At 39.9% G+C, this 24,909-nt stretch overlaps 1 protein-coding gene across 4 annotated transcripts in view; it reads left to right on the top strand.

The window, feature by feature from the left end:
• NHS (NHS actin remodeling regulator) overlaps positions 1-24,909 on the top strand; it is a 295,749-nt gene that overhangs the window by 210,018 nt on the left and 60,822 nt on the right. Inside the window, exon 1 of one of the 4 annotated variants that reach the window (XM_060770046.2) lies at positions 4,538-4,807. The exons of the other annotated variants lie outside the window; for them this stretch is intronic. Coding sequence (XP_060626029.2) covers positions 4,774-4,807 — 34 coding nt within the window. The 5' untranslated portion in view covers positions 4,538-4,773. Of the gene's footprint in view, positions 1-4,537; positions 4,808-24,909 lie in introns of those variants that run through there. 4 annotated transcript variants of the gene reach the window in all.

Raw genomic sequence — 24,909 nt, 5'->3', positions numbered from 1 at the left:
TCCCCACATCTGGCCTGATTGTCTGCAGATAAATGGCATCCTTGCCATTAACAACACAAACTTAATTTGCTGTGGTTTGTTCAGTGTGTATGGTGTTGTATGCATCTTTGTGTGTTCTATATTTTCTAATAAAGTCAAAGAAAGTATGTTGGGGAAGGAGGAAAAAGAGTTCATTGTCACTCTTCTTCCTTCCTCTCCCCCCAGGCCTGACTGTACCATTATGTAGGATGATGTGCTCAGATACATGGTGTAAATATTGTTAGCCCTTTAATTTGCTATTATACTGTATATTGCCAGAGAAGAAAAGAAATGCTTTTGAGATTTTCTGTGAGCCAAGTCCCTTGACTTATGTGACTGAACTGTGTCACCTTTTGCTCCACCAGCTCTAACAGGAACATCTCTTGGCTGCACCCATTTCCCACCATCCTTGAGCTCTCCTCTTAAAGCACTAGCAAAGATCTATAGAAAGTTACAAGGAGAAGAGAAAGGGTAGCCTGTGGAAGCTTCAATTATTCCAAGCCTTTTAGGAAATGTCCATGACCATGTAAGCCACTGATCTGTCTTACTGATGTTGGGACAGTGGAGGCTCCTATGTAGGTCATGTTCTGCCAGCCTTCTGCCTCCTTTGCAACCAAGCCTTCTGTTAACTTGGGCTGTCCTAATGCATCGGGAAATCTCTGTTATGCTTCACTTGCTGTTACAAATTCAAGGTGTCCTTTCAGCTTTTGCTTAGACAGCCCTGCAATTTTTTACATGGGATTTCTCCACAAAGAAGACTGGCAGCTATGCTTATGGTGCTGAATATTTGTGATTCTTTTCATATATTTCAAAATCCCATCTGACTCACCGCTTTTGCTGTTCCACTGTTCTTTATGCCATGATTTACTTATGGGCATGAATCATAAGAACTTATTATTATTATTATTATTATTATTATTATTATTAACAGAATTGCACTGAATTCTATGAAAACGAGGACATGAGTTAAAAAAATGTAAACACCTAAACTGTGGCAGCATTGTTTGTCTATATTGATGCAAGATAATTACAATCACTGGGTAGATGAGAAGGCTTCTCACCAACCTGTGTGTAAATTGTGTTTCCCTTGGACATTGCAAATTCTGATTGTGTGCTAGCAAATATGCTCACTCTGGCCCTTGCTATAAGAGAAACCTTTTTCATACACCAATAAGAATACATTTTTGCAATATAGTAGGACAAAAAGCAGACCCAAATATTTATGTATATAGGCCGTCTCTGGAAATGTGATCTCCCTCCTCCACTGTAGATAAATTGAGAGACAGATTATAATTAAAGGCAGCTGGATGCAGATCCACCTGTGGATGGGTACTATTCAATATAATCATACAGAGCCAAGCTACACCTGACCTTAGAAGTATTTTTGGGTTTTTTTTTAAGAAGCAGATTCCATCAAGATTTAAGAGGCAGTGTGAATAATGAATAGAGCCTAAAGAATGCAATTATTTCTTATCCAGCTATGTTTTGAAGTCAGTATTTCTTGTGGTGAGGTGCAGAAATCTCTTTAACCTCCCACTTAAAGTCAGAGGAGTGAACAATAATTATTACTATCATCATCATCACCATCTGTTCATATAGTGCAATCCTTGTGCATGGTATGTAATAAGTAAAACAATCCTTGTGCATGGTATGTAACAAGTAAAACAATTGAAGACACACAGTCTCTAGAATATATGTATACAGCTAGCCCTCCACAACCACTGAGATCAGGGTCTTGAGAAACTGCAAAGGAGGGTTGTTGTTGTTTATTCATTCAGTCACTTCGTTGTAACCTCCTGGACCAGGCCATGCCAGAGCTCCCTGTAGACCATGGCCACCCCCAGCTCCTTTAGAGTCAAGCCAGTCACTTCAAGGATACCATCCATCCATCTTGCCCTTGGCAGCCCCTCTTCCTTTTTCCTTCCATTTTCCCCAGCATCATTGTCTTCTCTAAGCTTTTCTGCTTAAACCCTATTAAGAGAAATAGATAAACCCTATTAAGAGAAAAATAGCCTATTATTACCTGAGAGAATACCCACTAGAAATTGGGCATAGAATCATGCTGGAGGACCTACAAATGCCTAGGTGTCTCTAGGTCCTCCATTGCAGGTCTATGGCAGAATTTGATGCTGGAGGACATCGAGTTTTCTAGAGAAAACATATGAATCAAATCTGCATATAATCAAATCCACAAAAGTGAAACCAGCAAATGTAGAGAGCCAACTTTATACACATAAACACACAGAGGGGAGGAAAGAATAATAAAATATAGAACTATAGAATACAATTCTAAAAGAAATTACCCAATTAATTACCCAGCTATAATTTAAAGCAAATTGAGCATATAATCAAAATATAGGAATGTCACCAAAGCATGTAATCAAGGTATAGGAATGTAACCATAGTGGATTACAGCCAGACCACACACCCCCTTTACTGGTTAATTGCACTGGGATTTTCTTTTATTGAGAAGTGAATATCTGATGTTCTCTCTCCTCCTGTGAGCAATGTCCCATGCGGCAGGCAGAAAAAAAGATCCCATCATGCTGTAGATGTACAATGGGAATGGGAAAATCAGGCAGCAGCTTCTTGATTGATGTGTAATGTATTCCTAACAATTCCAGTACATCAGACAAGGACTATGTAGGAATCATGACTACATTTCAGTTATGAATGTGTAAATATAGGTTATGTATTTGTAACTGCAACAGAACTTTACCCTCTTTTATTTTCTTATTTCATCCTTGAAAGCAGTGCCAATTTTAATGATTTTAACTGATCAAAAATGTACTGTTTTTGAAACTAGTTTCCTGTGCAGAAAATAGAATTTCTGTGCTGAAATGTTACTTTCCCAATGTATGTTTTTTCATGTTTCCCAATGCCTGTATTTTTTCTCATTTCCCAATCCTTGAGAAACATTTTGTTGACTGTTTCGTGTATTCTTGTCATTCCTACCTAGTCCCTGGTTATTTAGGCAGTCTACGTGTTACAGAAGCAGTAGCCCCTTATAATATCACAGCAATGAGAGTAAGAGGTAAGAGATGAGTTGGTTAAAATTGCTTCTGGATCATCTGAAACAGACATGACAACAAGATTGGTAAATTGTTACCTAATTTGGGTTAAAAATCACAGAATGCATGTGCCTAATTCATTCCTCCTCAATTCCCTTCTCTCCTCAGCAAGTGTAGCATACATAAAAAAACACCTTTGTACTCATCCGGAATGCTCTGATGGTTGCTGGTTTATCGCACATAGCAGGTATTCTCTAAAAGAACCTCTTGACCTGAGAATTATCTGTTTGTGGAAGAACTAGAAAAGGGCAATCGCTGAGACTTTGGCCAATTCCCAGAGACCCTAACAACTCTACCCTAAGGTCTCTCTAGTCCAGCATTGTATTCACACATTGGCCAGTCCTTTAGCCATAGATGAGCCATGGGAATGATGTGTTCAACATAATATCATTACTCTTCCCCCAAAATTTAATTTTGGAAATTATATAATTTTTGACCAAAGGAATAAAGGTCATAGCCAGAGATTACCTCACGGATTCCCTTCAAGCTCTGAGTTTTACCAGGTAGGGACTCACTGAGGTGAGCAGGTGGGTGATCACTGAGGACTTTATCACACTATAGGTTTGTTGAACAATTGTATTAGGTTAATTCCATGTTTGATTTTCCCTTATTGCAAGACGTTGTTGTGTTACAGTTCTAATATTCCGACAGTCATGTGAGTGGGCAAGCTGCTTCTCCTCCTCCTCCTCTTCTCTTCTCCTCACTGTTACCATGTAGGGTGAAAAGGCTGGGTTAAGTGAGGCAGTGTGAAAGATTGATGACATGAATGGCATCATAGCATAGTTTGAGAAAAAGCATGAAAGCGATTCTTTCCATACTGGTTTTCATTTGCTAAAACAATGGTTGTTGCTATTGTTTAAGAAAATGGAACAGACTGGTATACTAAAAACCCAAGGGAGCTATCTTTAGCTGTGGTGTCCCATTCCTGGGATGTTCTCTCCCTCTCATCTCATAAGGAAGGTTGTGTGGTTGGCATTCACTCTAGTTTGGGGATTTACTCTACCAGTATATTTATATATTATTATTTGCTATTTCGTGGTGAAGTTGCTGTTGTAGCTGTTGTAGTATGCCATTCCACTGCTCTGAAGTTTATTTTCCCCCAGTTGTGAGATACCCTAAATATGTGTGTGTGTGTGTGTGTGTGTGTGTGTGTGTGAAGAGAGAGGGTATAAATAGTTATCAATGCACCTTTTCTTAGAGCAACCTTTTCTCATTTATTCAATCCTTCGGGAACCTGAAATAATTATTTCCAGACTTGCCACAATCCAAGCAGGGAGCAAGGCAGAGAGAACACAAAACAGATTCCAGGGATTTTTTCATGTCAGGAAAGAGTTAAATATCCCCTCCTCCTTCCACCTCCATGTGATGGAGAGTGAGAGCTGTAGGATTACTGTTCACTCCTCTGATTTACCATTCTGCTGGATGCTGAAGAGATTAGGAAAGCCCAGCACTTGGGCTGAACCATGTGCGTGTCTCGAAGGGGGAGTCTGGAGGGTGTGCAGATGTTCATGCAAATTCTATGCCATAAGGGATTTCCCCCCAACCTTCTGGTCTCCCCCTCACTTCAGCAGGTCAGTTCGCACATATTACCAGAACTCTGAGTCCCAGAGACTAGTGTGCAGGAGAAGGGAAGCCAGTTGGCATTTTGGAAATTTTCTTAAGAAGTACATCAAAGTGATTCAACATGGTCCTGGGATGCTGCCTGCTGAAGAATCCAGGTATATCTGTTTATATGTTGTTTCTCCCCTTGTAAACAAGGTCTCTGCTGCAGCTGATAGAGAGGAAGGCAGGGTTCTCCACCTGCTCTATTGCTCAGTAAAACTGTTTCCTCACAGGGAAGTGTTTTAAAGGTCAGAGGAAGTGTGACTTACGTCAGCCAAATCCACAGGTGGAAATGGCTACACACACTTTGATGGCCTTTTGCTACTAACAACAAATATGCATCTGCTACTCAGGTTTACATTTTACTGTGTGAAGAGGATCACTCAACAGACACTCAAGATTATAGCTTGGGAAAAATTACTGTTTGGGATTTCACCTTCCAGAATCCACTAGATAGGGAGTTGTGGTCTGAAAAGTAAAAATGCCAAGTTATGGGCTAGATTAAAAGCCACATAATGCAACATTACTTGTGTTTTTGTTATTGGCCCCTTGTGCATACTTGCCTAGTAAGATGTGTAGTATTTTGTGAACCTAGACTCTTTATGACTAACATGTACAACCAGAGCCATCTACAGCTCAGCTGTAACACTAGCAGCAGGATGTCAGTGACTGGTTCATTATTATTGATACACAGCGATCTGTATTTCACCGGTTTGTGGAATTAAAGTGATAGGTATATGTTTAGCTTTGGCCATTATTTGTTTAAAGAAATGCATTGAGTGTTTTGCTAAAGAGAGAGAAGGTTCTTGTACACTGTTAAATCAAACGTCTGATTTGAAAATATGTTTTATATGCCTTTAAAGGTAAAATCCATTCAAACAGCAGCAACATTAATAATTAGGAAACACTCTATAAAATTCAGGTAGGCATATCCCCCACTGAACCAGACACAGGGAGGTGGCTTCTTGAACCTTTTTGGGCAAAGTGGAGGGACACCAATAAAGACACATCCCATTTCATGTCCCCAATGTGCCCATCTGCTTTCCGGCCGGGGGGGGGGGGGGCTCAGGAAGACAGAGGGTTTATTGACCAGATGTAATTGCCTTTTGTTTTGCCTTATTTTCAATTTAAAAGACAAACAAGCAGAATGATAGGGCTTGTAGAATATAATGCTTAGAGTTAATCAGTGGGAAGAAATAAGATGGCAAATATATCTGAATTAGAAAACGATTTTGCCTTCTATTAGTCAGGATGGTATAATGGTTTGAGCATTGGATTATGACTCTGGAGAAAAGGGCTAGATTACCCCACTCAGCCATGGAAACCCATTGGGTGACCTTATTTGAGTCACACACACTCAACCCAAGGACTTCCCATTATTGGTTCACCTTATGGCCACCATAAGTTGAAAAACAACTTGAAGATACTCAAAAAAGTAACAGGTGCCTTCTAAAGTCATAGCTTCTGGAGCCTTGAGATATTACAGGGGAACAGATTTATAGGTGCTTTCCAAGGGTATTACTTGATGCTCTCTGCTTCCATATCTTAAAACATGGCATAAGGGAAATGTTCCTTCTTTTGAATTGTGCCCTGGAGAAGATAAGATTCATCAATTGTAAATGATTGTCTGTTTTCGCGCTGGAGACATGGGAAGGGGAGCAAGAGAGAACCTGTGTTGAAAGAAAGAATCACACAGCTAGAAAATACAGGGAGGAAACTGGGAATGAGACTTTCCCAGGGCTCAGTGTATCTCTGCAACGATAATAACAAATACAGATTAGGCAGAAATCAGTGTGCCAAAGTAAACAGCAGAGAAATGTGTAACAGTCCAAACAAAATATGCATGGGAGGCAATTTTTTTGTATTAGATATGAGAATAATTTTTAATCACACAAACAATTATTTCTCAAGGAAACATATATGGAAATGTATACGGAGGAAGCTGGGAAAGACTTGGTTTGCTATTGTTCACATTTTGGAACAATTTTGGAGTTGATTATTTTTAAACATTGTTTATTTCCCACAAGCAATAGATTGAACTTGTGTATGCCATTTACCATACCAGACTACATGGGGTAGCTCACATGAATGATTGCTTCCTTTTGTAATAAAACAATTTTCAAGAGCTTTGTACACTACCTTTTTGTGCTGTTTATTTCTTTATTTTATTCATTTATATCCCACGTTTCTCCCAATAATGGTCATCTAACAACAGATTTAAAATAATCACAATTATAAAGGATAAAAAGCACTAATAAAATATAAAGTTTAAAAAGCAATGAAATCATTTATAAAGTTAAAACATGAGGCATTGAAGTTTTAAAATTCATTAAAAATATATACAAACCTTAAAAACTGCACAACATTAAATGCCCATCCCTATTCAGTTTGTAAAAGCCTGGCAGCTCAAAAATGTTTCAGCCTGCCATTTTCCCCCCAAGCTTGCTGATATTTCTACATATTAAAAAAAGTCCATGATAAGTGTTATTACCATCTCATATATTACTTTGAAAGCCACTTTAGGTCCCAATCTGGGAGAAAGATGCCATACAGAACACTCAGTCAATTAAGTAATTAATTAATTATCTTTCATTTCTTTAGCTAATTTATAGAAGAAAAACAGTGGAAAAGGGATGGATATCATTAGGCGATGAGTAAGGTATTAATAAGCTGTAAACAATAGGAGGGAATGGAAGAGGGAGGGTGTGTATATACATACACACAAACACACACACACATATATAGTATATGTCACCTTTGTTATCTTCTAAACTTTCTTGTGAGGAAATGTGATTATGTTATACTCTACTTGTATGATCCAAATAAAAAAAGAGATGCAATTTCTATATGGATTTTTTGTATGGAAGAGCATTCCTATGAATCCTCACTGTGATCTGATATTTAGATGATATCCCAGGGAACAAATGGCTAATGTCTGGGTGGGTGGCTTTTAACAAATTGAAATGTGGAGCTTCAGCCACTTGATATTTCACAGGAGCCCCAGAAAAGGGTTATGTTTCTATCAGAGGGGAAGATAGACTAACAGAGGGAGAAAAAGAAATTAGAAAAGTCCCAATTGTGGCAGGGGGGTCATGAAAGTAGATAACCCACTTGTCCAAAAACCAAGTTACTCAGGCACCTTCCACACAGCTGTATAAAATCCCACATTATCTACTTTGAACTGGGAGCCCTTTCACACAGTTGTATAAAATCCACATTGAACTGGATTATATGGCAGTGTGGACTCAGATAATCCAGTTCACAGCAGATATTGTGGATCATCTGCTTTGGTATTCTGGGTTATATGGCTGTGTGGAAGGGCCCTGAGACCCCTTCTACACTGCCAGATAATACAGGTTATCACAGCAGAAAATCCACATTGTCTTATTTAAACTGGGTTATCTTAGTCTACACTACCATACAATCCAGTTCAAAGCAGATAATGTGGATTTTATACAGCTGTATGGAAGGGACCTGAATTTTAATGACTGTTATGGTTTAGAATTGTAAACAAACAGAAGAAAATGCTTGGCATGTAAGGGCCCTTCCACACAGCCCCATATCCCAGAAAATCAAGGCAGAAAATTCCACAATATCTGCTTTGAACTAGGTTGCCTGAGTCCACGCTGCCATATATCCCAGTTCAAAGCAGAAAATGTTGGATTTTATTCAGCTGTGTGTAAGGGACCTAATTTGTCTTTAACTGCATCTTCATGTGCAGAAATTCAATCCTTGTATTGATAGGGATATGTGAATAAACATTATATCCCACTACTGTTTACTAATCTAATTGCTATTAAAATCACAAAAGTGTTTTGTAATTCAAAAATCATGGTAACCAGTAGGTATTGCGCACAGATTTAAAATAGCCTTTACTTGATGGCTGACCACTTCATAATTTGAATTCTTCATTCAAAGGGTAAGGACAAATCCTAGGATTCATAATAGTCAAAGCAAAATAAATATTTTTGTCTTCCTTTTATTTTAAAAGCATCTGAGAAAAATGAATCAGTTCCCTACTGATAGTGAAATATATTTTTAGTGTCTCTCTCTCACACACACAACAAATTACAGAAGAAGCTTTTACATTCCTGCAGAAGATAAAGCTACTTATTTTTCCAGCACTTTGCCTGAAGGTGCAATTTAGCTTTTCCAGATGTTGCTAAGTGAGTCACCTTTTCAAAATGCAAGCTCGGCTTGTTAGATGTATGGCAGGTTTCGAAACAATTTGCCTGGTTCACTCTTTTCATCCACCATGAACAAAAGTGCCACTGCAAAGCTGGGAAATTTCTTTTTTTAAAAAAAAATACATATTTTGTCAAATGGAGATATTTAGCAGATGTAAGTTTAGTCTTCCTCTCAACCCTTGTAATGGAAGAGCCACAATGACTACAGCACAAGAGTTTTGAGTTATAATGCTTTGGCTTGGATGCCTGGCTTCTTGTGTCTTGTTGCATTTCTGGTTTATGGCTGCCAAAGCTAAACCTATCATGGAGTTTCCTTGGCAAAAGTAAAAACAAGCTGAGGAGGCTTACCATTGCCTTCCTCTGAGGCTTAAAGATAATGACTTGCCCAAGGTCATTCAGTGAGTGAGGGCCCTTCCACACAGAATATCAAGGCAGGAAATCCCACATTATCTGAATGTGGACTCAGATAATCCAGTTCAAAGTAGATTTTTGTGGGATTTTCTGCCTTTATACTTGGAGATATAGGGCTGTGTGGAAGGACCCTGGATCCTTTCACACAGCCATATAACCCAGATAATCCAGTTCTGCCATATAATCCTGTGCCATATAATCCCGTTCAGTGTGTATTTTATACAGCTGTGTGGAAGTGGCCTCAGTTGTTAAGGACAGGGAAGAGGAAAAGCTGAAATCCACAGAAGAAAGTGGAGCTGTTCTATACTCAGTTGGAGCAAATTTTAGATAATAATAATAATGAACTTTATTGATACCCCGTCACCATCTCCCCAATGGGGACTCGGAGCGGCTTACATGGGGCCAAGCCTGTACAACATATTACAGCAAAATAAAACCAAAACATAAACAACAAGCAACATCATCAAAATTACATAGAAAAAAATATGAATACAGTAATAAAATAACATTCCAATAAACACAATCACGATAACAGTGGGTGGGCCACATGTACAGAATAAAATGTTTAAAAACTCTAATGAGATAAAAATAGGAGCAAGTTATTTGCAGGGAGCTCATAAAAACACACATGGTTGTGAAACTAAACTTCCCATTTGGGGGGCATGTACTCCAGTTGAGGGGAGCAATAGTGTTATGCACCTACTCACCAAAGGCGCAGTGGAAGAGCCAGGTTTTAAGGTTCTTTTTAAATGTTTCTAGTGTAAGGGCTTTCCTGATCTCTCCTGGTAATGAGTTTCAGAGTCGTGGAGCCACAGAGGAGAGTTGGGACACAGCTGAATTTGAATTCTGACTTTGCCAGTGTCATTTGTTAATGATTTATAATTGTCAAGACCTAACATCTACATATTTCATGTTTTGTTTCACATTTGGGTAATAATGTGAATCTAAGGGCGCTTCCACAGAGCCCTATATTCCAGAATATCAAGACAGAAAATCCCACATTATCTGAATGTGGACTCAGATAACCCATTTCAAAGCAGATATTGTGGGATTTTCTGCCTTGATATTCTGAGATTTAGGGCTGTGTGGAAGGGGCCCTGTGTTATTCTGAGTGAGCTAGCTTGTTGGAGGAGAATAAGGTTTTCAGTGTTCAGGGAGAGGGAAGAAAGTCAGAGGAGTCTTTGCAACCTGCCTCCCAAGCATTGTGGAATAGAAGTCAGGTAGTTTGTCAGCATGACATAGTAGCTTGAGCCATGGACTACAACTCTGGAGCCAGGATTTGAATCCCTGCTCAGCCATGAAACTCCTGGGTGACCATGGCCAAGTCACACTCCCTCTGCCTCAAAGGAAAGCAATAGCAAACCTCTTCGGAACAAACCTTGCCAAGAAAAAAAATGACTTGAAGACACACAGCAACAACAAAGTTTTGCCTGGAACTTAATTTATTCTCTTACATAATGGGAAAGTAACATTGGTTTAAAAGATTGTTGTTTTGATTTACTTAATTTGGCATTATGGGTTTGGATTAACAGTGGTATTAACAGTGGCATTGGATGCTGCGATTATTGCTCCTTCACGTCTTCCTTGGTCAGTGCTGTAGTCAGTCAGGCCTTTGACAAAATACTGGAAGCAGATTAGTTGGGGTGAGCAGATTAGTTGGGGCCAGGCTGAGCATGACCTTATTTCCAAGCAGCGATTGCTCTGTAGATCGGAAGAAGAGGAAAAGAACCAATGCTTCGGCAAATAGGGAAAAGAAGCACAGAAGCCTTTCCTGGAAACAATTTGCCCTCCTTTTGCTTGATTGCATCCATGAATGGTTAACAGGAAATTTTAATTTACATTTTTCTTTGCACGGTAATTACTCTTATAGTCAACACCCTGCCTCTGTCTAAGGCTAACCATGAATGGTCTCTAGCTATTAACTGCAGTCACTGCTCTTTTGATGGCCTCTCGGGTATTTAGAGGTGGGCAATTAATTCTGAAATAAGAATACACCAGAGAATCTACACCTGGATCAACTCCGCTGAAATGGGCTTTCATGTTAATTGTCTTTCAACAGATGACTGAGTTGGCATAGAAAGGGTGGAGGTTTTCTTTTAACTTTGTACACAGGTGCATACATACACACACCATACATCTTTCTTTATATATTACAGACACACACTTAGAATGGTACCTGTATTTTCTGACAATTGGCAGGAAATAGTTAAGTAAATCTGAGATAAGATCTAGAGGCACCAGACCTGATGGAGAGCAGGAGAAGGGAGAATTTTGGCAGATTCAGCTTGCCATTTGAATTGGCTCCCCTCTTCCCCTTCAATGGTAAGCAGCCCCTCTTAGGGTTTGACAGCCACTGGGAGAGAAGGAAATAAGAGGACACAGAACTATAGAGTCATGGTCATTTTGTGCTGGTCAGTGACCGTAATGAAGTTTGATAGATGATTGAGTTGTGGTCATAAATAGCTGAATGGCCATTATTCAACCTTTGTGAGGAATTAATTGTAAGGAATTAATTATTGTAAAATAGATGGATACTATGTGCTCATTATATCATCTTTTTACACGGAAGCCCTTGGGGGTAGAGGATTAGGAAAGCAATGTAAACATGATACAGTATTATGTCGCAGCTTCCCCCATGCTGTTCTCCTACATTTTGCATCTTCAGCCACATCTGGAAGGCATCATCTCGGCAAGACTGCCTTAACAATTTGAGAAATGGGACTGAGAGTACAAATGAAGGAATTTGCAAATGAGGGGAAATTGGTGATAGGCATAAAAGCCTTTCACCAAGAATCCATCTTGCCCAACCAAGTGTTTTTCAGATGTGCTGGATTATAGTTGCCATCATCCTCAGTCTGCAAGCCCAGTAATTGAATTTGGTGGGAATGATGTGGATTGCAGTGCAGCACTGGGAAATCTGAGCCCTTTGTGACAATATTATTCTCGTTTAGGGGTGGGCTATTGCCAATTTTGCTTGCCCCCCTGCATTAAGCATTTGCACATTTTGGTAAATCCAAATCAGAAACAAAATGCAAAGCAAAATCCATATTCAAAATCCACACATAGGAATGAGCAGTTCAGTCAGCTGCACTTTCCCCAACTTTCAAATTTTGTTTAATTTAAATAAATGACACGCCTGTGGTTACTCTCTTTCATGCCCAATGCCTAATTCTTTCATAGACAACAACAACAACAACAAAAAAAATCAGGTCTTTCTCTATTGCCATCTAGTGGCACTTAGGTAGGTGTGCAGAAGAGATAAAACATTGATTCCTAAGGCACCAAATCATGTCTGATCTTGGAAGCTAAGCAGGGCCACATACTGAGCAGTACTGGATGGGAAACAGCCAACAAAATACCAGGTACTGTTATTCAGAGGAAGAAACTGAAAAAGCCATCCCTGAGTATTCCTTGCATGAGAAAGCTATGAGATTCATAGGTTTGCCACAAGTGAATAAGTAATTTGAAGGTACATACATGCAATCATTTTTATCAGGACCAAATCAATACAAACTATCTGTTCTAGTTTATCTTAATAAAAGGATTAATAATAAAAGGATGTTTTCTCATCCAAATACAGCCAAATCCCCCGCATGTACAGTTTCTATAAGTTAATATGAAATGGAACAAGACACCAGAATTCTGCTATTCATGAAACGACTGCCTGCAGTATTAGGAAGTATTTGCTCTTGTGAGAAATCAATGTAATAGAGTGTAGGACTGTCGTACAAGTTATTTCTTTGAATCCAGGTAGACAATTGCAACATGGGGATTTTTTCAGGTTCAGAAGTACATGAGGGCACTAAAGAGGATTAAATCAAATATCAAATTGGCTCTAATTTAACTATGATACAGATTACCCCATCAATCATAGTGTTTGTTTGTGTTTCTGCTGCACTATAGTGTATTTAGCAGACTGGCCAGACTTTCCGTGACAAATAGTGATGTTGATATATTTTTAAAAATAGAAATCCTGAGAAGAATGAAGCTTTGGGGCTTCACAAAGACCACACGTTACGTTTTACCCTCTACTGCACTAAATATATACTGTATGCTAAACACCAGGGAAACAAGTCTATTGTTAATAAAAACTTAAGTAAAATTTTAGATGGAAAGAAGTGGTGAAGGAGGAAGTGGTAAAATCTGTTTCTGGAAATGATAAAATGACTGTGCTGATTCCCAGTGGGGTGTAGTTTAGCACTCTGGCAAAGCATCTGGTATAGAGCAGATATACTTTTGTATAAATTTTGGGTGTTCTGTCTGTCTTAATAGCAGTTTAAAAATGTGTTAAGCCTAGACCAGTGTTAAGCCTAAAACAGTGGTTCTCAACCTTCCTAATGCCGTGACCCCTGAATACAGTTCCTCATGTTGTGGTGACCCCCAACCATAAAATCATTTTTGTTGCTACTTTATAACTGTAATTTTTCTACTGTTCTGAATCATAATGTAAATATCTCATATGCAGGATGTATTTTCATTCACTGGACCAAATTTGGCACAAATACCCGATACGCCCAAATTGGAATACTGGTGGGGTTGGGGAATCGATTTTATCATTTGGGAGTCGTAGTTCCTGGGATTTATAGTTCACCTACAATCAAAGAGCATTCTGACCTCCACCAACAATAGAATTGGGCCAAATTTCCCACACAGAATCCCCTTGACTAACAGAAAACACTTTGTATATGTCTTGCTCCATAGCAGAGGAGCTAAAACTGTTTGACCTTTTGTAATTATATTGTGAAAATGTATAACAGGATGTAGGCAAGAATACACAAAGTACATCAGGAATTTTGTCAGCCGTAATATGTAGTAATGTAACAACCGTGCTTTACTGTATATGAAAAACTGCACAGTTCTAACTCCCACAGACCTAGGACCACTTATGAAGATGCAATTTGCCCACAGGATTTCAGAATTTTCTTGACCATGTTTCTGGCATTACTCTTGTTCCACTGTCTGCTGTAAGGTGGAATGGGAATGAACCACTGGTGAGTGCATCATGGAGAGATCAATAACTGATTATTGGTTATAGCTAACCTCCCCAATAAGAGTGGAAAATTGTTTGGCCCTGAAGATTTAGGGAAGACTTTCCTAAGGTACAGAGGATTACCTGCTTGCTGCAACTGGCATTCCTGTTACCACTGTTGGTGAGATGATACACACTCTTGGGTTCCAGTGAACTCGGAACAGCTCCCTGGTTTTCTAAGGAGTTCTATGCAATAAAACAGACTAGACATTGGCTAAAATGCAGATTGCATTGGTCTCAAATCAAATCAAATCAAATCATTTCCTGTGCTGGTCAATGACCGAAGTAAATGATTTGAGTTGATTTGATTGATTGCATTGGTCTCTCTCTAACTGAGAACAGGAAAACAGGCCAAGGACCACAGCAAAGAAAGCTTACTTCCCAGAGCAGATCGGTCACACGTAGGAGGCACCGTATTCCAGCAATTCCCATCGTACCTTCAGGGTTATTACAACTGAGAGACTTCTGCTCATCTCCATGACAGGTACACTGTGAGATACCACATAGTATACTCTGTATACTATCTAGCATCCATATGAAACTATTGAGAGATATCTCCCAAAGATTTGGAGCACAGAGTCCTCAAAATGCATATGATAGCCAGCAATACTTCTGTGTAGGTTGTGCATGCATTGGCTTGGCATCTGGTGCTGGGGTTGAATGATGATCAGGAAAGTAACAAATTCTAAAAGGACGAAGCTCAGTGAAGAGCCGGTTCACAGGTTTCAGAACTGGGCAAGTATCTGGCTTCAATAGCAGCAAAGCAGCCCTATCTCCAGAACTGGCTGAATATGTTTTTGCTGCAGGAGGCAACCTGACACTGTTCCATATACAAAAGATGATTTGAATGATTGTTAAATTTTACTGTAACACTAGTGATGCTACAGCAGCCTAAATACATGAAGACAGACACTGTCCACTTAAAAGCAAGTTTTATGCACAAGCTAAGTGCACTACAGTTTACAGCCCCTGTTCCCCATTCTGATATCACCCCAATTGTGAGATCACTAATTTGCCTTAAACAAACCATAACTTTTCAGGCAAATTCCCAAACCATTATCAATAGTACCGATGTGTTGGCATGTTTATTATAAGATTGACTGATTAAATGCATGTGAAGTCTTTTTAAGATACTGGCTATTTCTATGGAGAAACCCTCACAATCTACAAACTCAAGACCGTCTTTATATCTGCCATTTTCTGGGTTGTGTTGGGATACATCTTTTATCATCTGTAGACATCATGGCCATTGTCTCGCAACACATTCAGAGAGTTCCAGGCTGGGGATGACCATAATATATTTAAAGTTGTTTTTCAGTACTGTGTTGTGTTCCAAGGTTCATTTCAGTTCAACACTCAGAAATCAGAACCCAGGGCAGATATCTTTTTGGCAGCTGCAGAATAATCCAGTTGAGATTACCTTCTTCCATCCCGCTTCTCTGTAATGCCTAATCTGTCAGTTATGACTGGGAGGGGTTGTGTTGTTTGGGGGATGCGGGTGCTTTGGGGATTTCCCTGCGGGATTCCCATTAATCTTTAATCTCACCCTTAGGATGACATCACTGCTGTACACTGGCAAGCAGAGGTGAAGATAAAGATCACTGGCACAGAGTTCTCTGTGCCAATCCAACTTGAAGAGAATGTAGTAATAAAAGGATGAGTAGAATATGTTCTCTTTTCATGGCTTATTGGAGCACACTTGGTGACTCATTCCTGATTAAAGAGGAGAAGAGCTGGAACACTGTATTGTAGTGGTATGATTTTTTAAAAGTCATTTGTTGACAGTTTGCAGTAGAGGTGTACAATTTGGCCAAAAGCCATGCCATTTTAGGGTCCATTTTTGGCTAACCTCTCATTCTGTTTTCCGGGAAGTTACTTGAATCAGGAGAGGTGTTGCCATTTTCATTCAGCAAAGATTTGGCCCATTGACTACAATGGGAAACTTTAAGGACTCAATCTTCAGTCATTTTAAGGCCTATCTGCATGAAGCCTACCTCGGTTTTAGACCCCATTTACAACTGCAGACCTGACAAGTTTCAAAACAATTCACCAATCTACTGATTTTTTAGAATTATTTTAAGTTTTAACCATAACATTTTTTAAAAAAAGACAAGCCACAAGAGAGGGTTCTGGGAATTGTAGTTGCTGGTTATGCCATTTTCAGCCATGGATACAACCAGCCTGGTTTATTGGCTGAGAAACAGAGAGAGAGAGAAACTTCAATTCCCATCATCCTTCAATAGGAACTCAGAGACTTTTCAGTGCCCGCCCTATGCAAGTGCTGCTGAGAAAACAAGTTCCCAGCAGGGTCCTCTCTGGAGAAGGAGCCTAGTAAACTTTCCAAAAAGAAATGGATGGAAACTGTTACTTCCAGGGAGGGAGAAAAAGATGCTGCAATGATCCCATATTCTTCAGGAGCCCCCCCCCCCCGCCCCCCCCCCCCCCCCCCCCGTGGCAGACCCCTGCTTCAGGTATATTGCAGACTTAACTCCATCCTCTCCAGTAAGCTGACAAAATTCTGCTCTCTTAATCAGTTTTGCCAAGCTTTTCAGCTCCCTCCTTCCCGTTCTGTTTTTGGAGATTATATGAAATGGACCACCAAATATTACAAATCATTTTTGTTCAAACTGTTTCCGGTTTAAGCCTAGTTTGCAGTACAGGTTGAGTCCCTCTTATCTGAAATGCTTTCAGTCCACCACTAGACTGATACTATATAAAACGGCATAACAGTCATACCACAGTTAACCATGGTTCATAAAGAAACTCCCTGTTACAGTCTTTTTGTGCCAAACTAACCCTCTTTTTTGTTCTCATACTCTGTAGCTGACATTGGGAAAATGGTGAAAGAGAGCAGGAGAAATGTAGACTTCTGGTCATAGGTAGCAGTAGCATGTCTGCAGTGAACAATGCAGAAAGAAAAACTTAAACTATGAGCAAAATGATATTCTACTCTTGTTGATCCTACTGTAGCGGTATGCGCTTGCCCACAACATTCAAAGTAAACAACAGAATGCTCCCAGAATCCCTTACTGAGAGCATGCATGAACAGTAAAATGGAGTAGAAGCAAAATAAGCCCCAACATGTTATTTACAAAAACATAGATCATAGGTTTGGCCACAAAAATGAAAACAGTAAGAAAAATGGATACATTTTAGAAGAAGCTTTCAGGTAGACAATAGATGTTTATTGGTGAAAGGCTTCCTTGGTCTAGTTGTTTCATTTCACATGTGCATATTGTTAGTTTTAAATAAATGCCTGCTCATTTCCCCCTAATTTATGTATGTATTTATTTATGATATTTATAGCCCACCTTTCTCAGCCATATGGCGACTCAAGGTGGGTTACAGATTGGCACAATTCAATACCAGGCATTCATAAAAGTGCCATTAAAACAATCAACATTACAATATAAAACATATATACAAACCATATAATCATCAGTGTCATCCTGTTAAAAATGTTATCCAGTAACATCGTCTGGCCATTCCATGTTCATCATTCATAATTCCGTGTTATCTATTCCGCTGCATTCTCAAAAGCATGTTCAAAGAGCCAGGTCTTTACTTTTTTTCGGAAAGTCAGGAGGGAGGGGGCCAATCTAATATCGCTAGGGAGGGAGTTCCATAGCCAACATAACTGATCTTCTGTTGAAGAAGTAATGCCCAGGAATAGACCTGCTTTGTTCATCTATTCCATTTTTATGTGGCTGCTGCTATAATGCTGCTGCTACTACTGCCACCACTAGAAATATCTTTTCTTGTGTAACTTTAAATATACTTTACATACGTCCTAAAATAATATAATGTAAGTTTCTCCACTGTGTGACAGTCAGAGCAGAGAAGTTACTCTGATATTTTGGGATGAAGTGTTCCCAGCATATGGGCTCTGGATGTCCAGTGGTAAAGATGGGTTCATATCTTAGCAACCAGTCTCTCTGAAATAATTCACCGTTGTGGTAGGCTTGATTTCATTTATCACATGGGTATTTGTATGCATATTTGTTAGTATTTGACAATGCAAAAGCTTTCATTGCCACCTTATGAGGCCACCTGAGTTCCTAACATTGCTTCGTATCTAAGTTTTATTGCTCCCAGCTCCTCATACTGGGTCTTAATGTGGCTCTCTAACAGCCATACACTTTAACTGATCCAGGTGAACATGAGCAGATAACTTAACTGGGTCTAGAGATGGTTTATAACACACCCAACATGGTGCACTGTTGATATTTCAGGTCTCCTTTAAAATATGCATTTTTTATCTGTCTTGTTTTAAGGGAGATATGTGATTTTAATGTATTTCTACATTATCTTAGTGGATTTGCATCCAGAGGTGATTGAGGAGCTCCAGGCTGCACATACCACAAGTGGAAACCACATGCTCCATGTATATTTGGTGGTTGTATTTTTTACATCCAGTTTTCCACTTCCTGTTTCACAGCTTAAGAAATGTGCAAAAATAAGAACAATATTTTTAGTTGTGTGTATATGTATGTGCCATTTCAAAGCAAAAGCACTGCTTTTGGAGCCTCCCAGGAGTGGAAAAGAATATTTTTCCTCTCCTCATAAAGCAGGAATTTGGTCCCCAGATTCCACAGTCATGCTGTAAATCAAAATAGGAGAGTCAGTACAAAGCACAGGATGGTAGTGACAGAGGAAGGGAGTCATGAGACATGCTAAGTAGTTGGTGGGGTCTTTCCTCCTTAGGTGAGTATATATTCTTTTTGTTATCGGTTGTTCGAAGGAACCCCTCCCCCCTTTCTTTTTCTCTTTTTGAGACTGCTTCAATCTGCTTTTATTCCCCGCCTCCTTTTGGAGAGGGGCTATTGGTTCATCTCCTCCTCTCATGATGTCCATACATCTATAATTTTGTTGCCTACTAAAAGTAGCCCTGAAATGCCTTGTTTTTGTATCACTTGCAGTTTTCCTTCTGCTTTGACATACAAGAGAGGGTGCATCCAGGCACCCTTAACCCCTGGCTAATTTGCCTGCTGAACTCCTGTAGGTTGTGAAGCTTGAAGAGGGAGGAAAACCCAGCCGTCAGCAAGGTCATGAATACACTAGAATTACTTAGTCAAAAAGTGAAGACCTTTTCATGTCCTTTTACAGTGACACAGCCCTCAGTAGTGCTGTAGAGAGATTGAAGAGTCTTCCAGTGGGTATGAACTCATTTGTACATTCAGAGGAAATGCTAAAATATAAACAGACTGCAGTTGAATCTGGTGGGAGCTTTCTTTAGTGTTAGCAGAATTCTTGCATTTTATGTAATTGTCACTACAGATAGCTGATCTACTAGCTTTGAAGTTGTGTGTGTGTGTGTGTTTTATTGTGTTAATATCTATAACAGGCACAAAAAAACCGAATCCCTACAGCAGGGATTCTGTTGAGTTCCACATGTCATGGAACTACAATTCCCACCATGCCTCACCATTGGCAATATTGGCTAGGACTAATTGGGGTTGGTGTCTGGGAACATCTGGAGGCCCACAGAGAATCATAGAATCATTAAGTTGGAAGAGACCTCATGGGCCATACAGTCCAACCTACTGCCAAGAAGCAGGAAAATCACATTCAAAGCACCCCTTTGGAGGCCTCTGTTTAATAGCTTCCAAAGAAGGAAACTCCGCCACACTCTGAGGCAGAGAGGTCCACTTCTAAACAGCTCTCACAGTTAGGAAGTTCTTCCTAATGTTCATGTAGAATCTCCTTTCCTGTAGTTTGAAACCATTGTTCTGCGTCTTAGTCTCCAGGGCAGCAGAAAGCAAGGATTCTCCCTCCTCCCTGTGACTTTCCCTCACATATTTATACATGGCCCTCATCATGTCTCCTCTCAGCCTTCCTTTCTTCAAGCTAAACATGCCCAGCTCTTTAAGCTGCTCCTCATGGGGCTTCTTCTCCAGACCCTTGATCATTTTAATCACCCTCCTCTGGACACATTCCAGCTTGTCGACATCTCCCTTCAATTGTGGTGCCTAGAATTGGACACAGTATTCCAGGTGTGGTCTGACCAAGGCAGAATAGAGGGGTAACATAACTTCCCTGGATCTAGACACTATACTCCTATTTATGCAGGCCAAAATCCCATTGGATTTTGTTCAAGCCTACATTACAGAAGGTGACTTACTAGAGCACTATAAAACTGTTGCCCCTCTCTCACTATAACTGATATAAGTTTTTTTAAAAACATTTTTAAAAGCATATATACTTACACAGCTATTTCTGGGATGCCTTTTGCCCCTCCTGCGCTCCCCCAGCTGAATTCCAATCCATGCTTTTAAACTATATCATAATTCACCAAATTCAAAAGAGGAGGAGAAATGCCAGTAGAGTTAATACTGTTTAGGATCATGGGGATATTCAACTTTCCAGATGCCTTTGTATTTCAGTTTCCAACATTCCTCAGCAAAAAATATGCTGGAATGGACTGCTGGGAGTTTCACTCCAACATCTGAAGGACTACATCACTCCCCCTTTTGATTTAAGAGCACTCAAAAGCAGCAAGAGTGGGTTGGGGGAATCTATGGCTAACTTCAAAGATAAACATAAAAGTAGAGACAAGACAGTACATTGGGACTGCTATATTCATGGGCTCACAATACACTAATTAAACCCACCAAATATTCTAATGTTCACAATAGTGTATGTTGTGGGGAGCATGGCAACTGCACGTGTCTGCGTTTGAAATTATAAGGCAGAAGTGAGTGGCTGATGGGGCTTGCTGATGCTGCAACCTCTCTGTAAACCTTACAAGGGAGTGTAAACATGAAGGGAAGCTGATAAATCCCTTCTTAAAATGGCAGCAGGTAATGGTCAGGCCTTACATAAGGAACATCTTTTACAGCAAAGAATACCTTTTATTATCAATGTCAGAAGCACCTTAAGAAACCTTAAGAAACTGCAAGTCACTTCTGGTGTGAGAGAATCGGCTGTCTGCAGGAGGACACCCAAATGTCTGCAGGAGGACACCAAATTTGGGTGCTCAGGAGGACACCCAAATGTGTTACCATCCTGTGAGAGGGTTCTCTGATGTCCCCGCATGTGAAGCTGTTACTGACAGATGGGAGCTCACCCCATCTTGCAGATTCAAATCACCGACCTTCAGGTCAGCAGTTCAACCGGCACAAGGGTTTAACCCACTGCACCACCTAAAGGATACCTGATAACTCGTTTCAATTTAAATGCTTCCATCATCCAATCTCTCAGCCACTGAAGATGTAATTCAGGTTCTATCTCCGAACAGGCAATGTGAAGGGGCTTCTTCAGACAATGTGCAGTAGTCAGTGATGTTGGAGGGCAGATCTGTCATAGGCCAACCAAGGGTGTTCTGAGCAAGCTTACTGCCCTCAGGCACATCATGGGCAGCATACCATCTCACTGTCAGCATTGAAGTAAAATTCAGCTGCGAATTCAATTGACACCTACAGATGGAAGACGAAGGCAACAGATGGGAGAAGTGCTGTCAATCTTTAAATGAGCAAAAACTCTTGGGAACTGGCTTTAGATTCCTCCAAACTTGGCAGATCTAACTTTCCAGTTAAAAAAATGGCCAAAATAATGCTACACAGCTCACAATCTTACTTTTAAGTTTCATTACACATGTCATTTAGTATATTGACTTACTGATGCTTGCTCCCAGTGGATCAAACTAGGCCTTGGCTGTACTCCTGCTGGATAATCCCACAAGAATTAACCCACTGACACCAATACATTGGTAAATCTCATTAATTCAATGGGTCTACTTAGTCAGGAGTAACAGCAGGAACCTTAAAAAAGAGTTCTCAATTCTCTGAAAAGACACTGGATTGGGATCTACATGTGGACAAAGGGGGAAATATCCCTCCATTCTATTTGATTGTGCTCCTCCTTGCTTTGGGAATGCCATAGATTAGCCAGATAGGGACAAAATGGATGAAAGCTTCTTCTTTCTGCCTTCTCAATATTTTATATAAAGTTAGTGTAGAGAATACTTTATTCCAAGGCTGGGGAATGTTTTCAGGCTTCATCCCCTTAGGTTGCTCCCTTCTCACAAACATCACCTGGGCCTTCCTCAGTGTCCATAGAAGTAAAGAGTGCTGTCAAAGGCTTTCATGACTAGCATCACTGGATTCATTGCTGTGAGTTTTTTCAGGCTGTATGGCCATTCTCTCCTGTAGCATTCTCTTCTGGCATTTTGCCTGCATCTGTGGCCAGCATCTTCAGAGATCTGTTGGAGGTGAGGCAAGCATACCTCTTGCCTCACCTTCAACAGACCTCTGAAGATGCCAGTCACAGATGCAGGTGAAACATCAGGAGAGAATGCTACTGGAACATGGCCATCCAGCCCGATAAACTTACAGCAGTCCAGAAGTAAAGAGATCTGTAACTTTCTCCATGGAGAAAATACCTTTCGCTGGAACAGATACACACACCACTGGAAATGTGAAATGGGTGAACATGTATATATCACATATACAGTGGGGCATGGGATCTTCCATATCAGTGGAATAGTCAATCCACTCTGCTTTTAAGTCCAAACTTCAAGGAATCTATCCAGTGTATCAAACCTGTTTCAGCACCTTAGATAACTCCATTGAAGTTCAGACTAAAACCCAGAGTAGGTTTGCTAATATCACCCAGTATGGAAGCTACCATCCATTCCTGCATGTATATATTTGCATTATATGTCTGATATAGATCACAAAGAAACAATAACAAAGAAGTCCAACAGTAGCCATTTATTCCAGATGATATAGCATAAAGATGAATCAGATCACTGTTACAGAAAAACTAACATGAGCCAGAGCAATGGGAGGTTAAGCTTTTATATGCATACAGTATTTGCTCTATTTTTTAACTATAGAGTAAAGTTGGTTTTAGCAATATAAATTATCTTCCTTTTTGTCCATTGGTGAGATGGGTATGCTGAGGTGAAAACAAGACCTGCCTTGGGGAGAATATACAGGCCTAAAGCTCTGGGTGAAAGATTTCTTTCATAGGGATGTTGGGCTGCTCCCTTAAGACCCATAAAAGCTAACAAAATAATGGTTTAAAAGATCAATCAATATTTCATGAGGGAGCAGCATTAGGGTTTCAGGGCAGGAAGAAATTATATCACAGTATGTGTGTGCTTCTGAGACTGTAGCCTCTGCATTTTGGATGCGTTACTGACCTGAATAGAAGGTAAGTTCATAATGTTAACAGTAAAACAGCCTTCCTGATTCTTGTGGCCTCTGTATGCGCTGGACTACAATATTGGTAGTGACTAAGGATGGTGGGAGCTGTTGCCCATCTAATGCAAAGACGGGCAATTGTGTCTTCCAGATGTTTTTCATCCATCAGCCCCAACACCACCTAAGCCAAAGGTGAAGGAGGTCGAAGAACATCTGCAGAGCCAATTATCCATTCTTGCCATATAAAAAATAAGGTGTGTATGTGTCTGTTGGGATTCCTGCATTGGTAGTCAATGTTACTTATTAAAGACTGGGTCTAGATCCAGGCTGCCATATAATTCAGTTTCAGAATGCAAATTAACTGCATTGGATGGGATTATATGGCAGTGTAGACTCACATAATCCAGTTCAAAAACTGGCTTTTATGGCAGTGTAGGTCCAACCTGAGACAACAGATTCTTTGTGATGATAAACCAGTTCTTGCCCATCTGTAGGCTAGCTAATCCCTCCTCTGAAATTTCTTTCACTACAGCAAAGTTGGTGTGCCATATATTATGGTTTTTAGTTTTCATTCAGGATATCAAATGTTTGTGAATGTCTCGTAACTTCACAAAATCTTACATAGGGTTCACACAGAGCAGTATTAAAAAACCAAATACTTTCTCAAGTATAAAGTCACACCATCTCAAATATAATTCTCCTCTAGAGATAAAAAAAAAAGTTGGAGAGAACAGACTACTCATTTTTTGTCTGTCTTGAAGATATATATAGAAGGAGCATAGTGTAATGGGTTGCTGTAAGTTTTCTGGGCTGTATGGCCATGTTCCAGAAGCATTCTCTCCTAACGTTTTGCCTGCATCTATGGCAGGCATGCTCAGAGGTTGTGAAATCTGTTGAAAACTAGTCTAGAGGGGTTTCTCCCACCCTTGACTTTCCACAGTTATATAAACCCCTCTTGCCTGGTTTTCAACAGACCTCCCAACTTCTGAGGATGCCTGCCATAGATACAGGTGAAACGCCGGGAGAGAATGCTTCTGGAACACAGCCATACAACCCGGAAAACTCACAGCAACCCAGGGATTCCGGCCATGAAGGCCTTCAACAATACATAGTGTAATGGTTTAAGCACTGGACTAAAATGTAGAGGTCAGGTTTACTCCATCATGACACCCACTGGATAACCTTGAAAATGTTACACTCTCTCAGTCTCAGAGGAAGGCAAAGGCAAATCACTTTTGAATGAAATCTTTCCAATAAAACTCTGAGATAGATTCGCCATAGGTCAGAAACAACCTGAAGGCATACAACAACTTTTTTAAAAAATAGAGAAGAATTGTGTACAAGAAGTCACAACAATATTCTTTCCTAACATATACTGCTATAGACAACAATGTTTTGTCTTAAAATTATTATTTTTTATTTTTCCCTATTCTTTGTTTTGAACT

The sequence above is a fragment of the Anolis sagrei genome, chromosome 3, assembly GCF_037176765.1.
Source record: "Anolis sagrei isolate rAnoSag1 chromosome 3, rAnoSag1.mat, whole genome shotgun sequence".
Lineage (NCBI taxonomy): Eukaryota > Metazoa > Chordata > Lepidosauria > Squamata > Dactyloidae > Anolis > Anolis sagrei.
The sequence above is the reverse complement of the archived record's forward strand: the minus strand, read 5'-3'. Positions and strand labels throughout refer to the sequence as shown.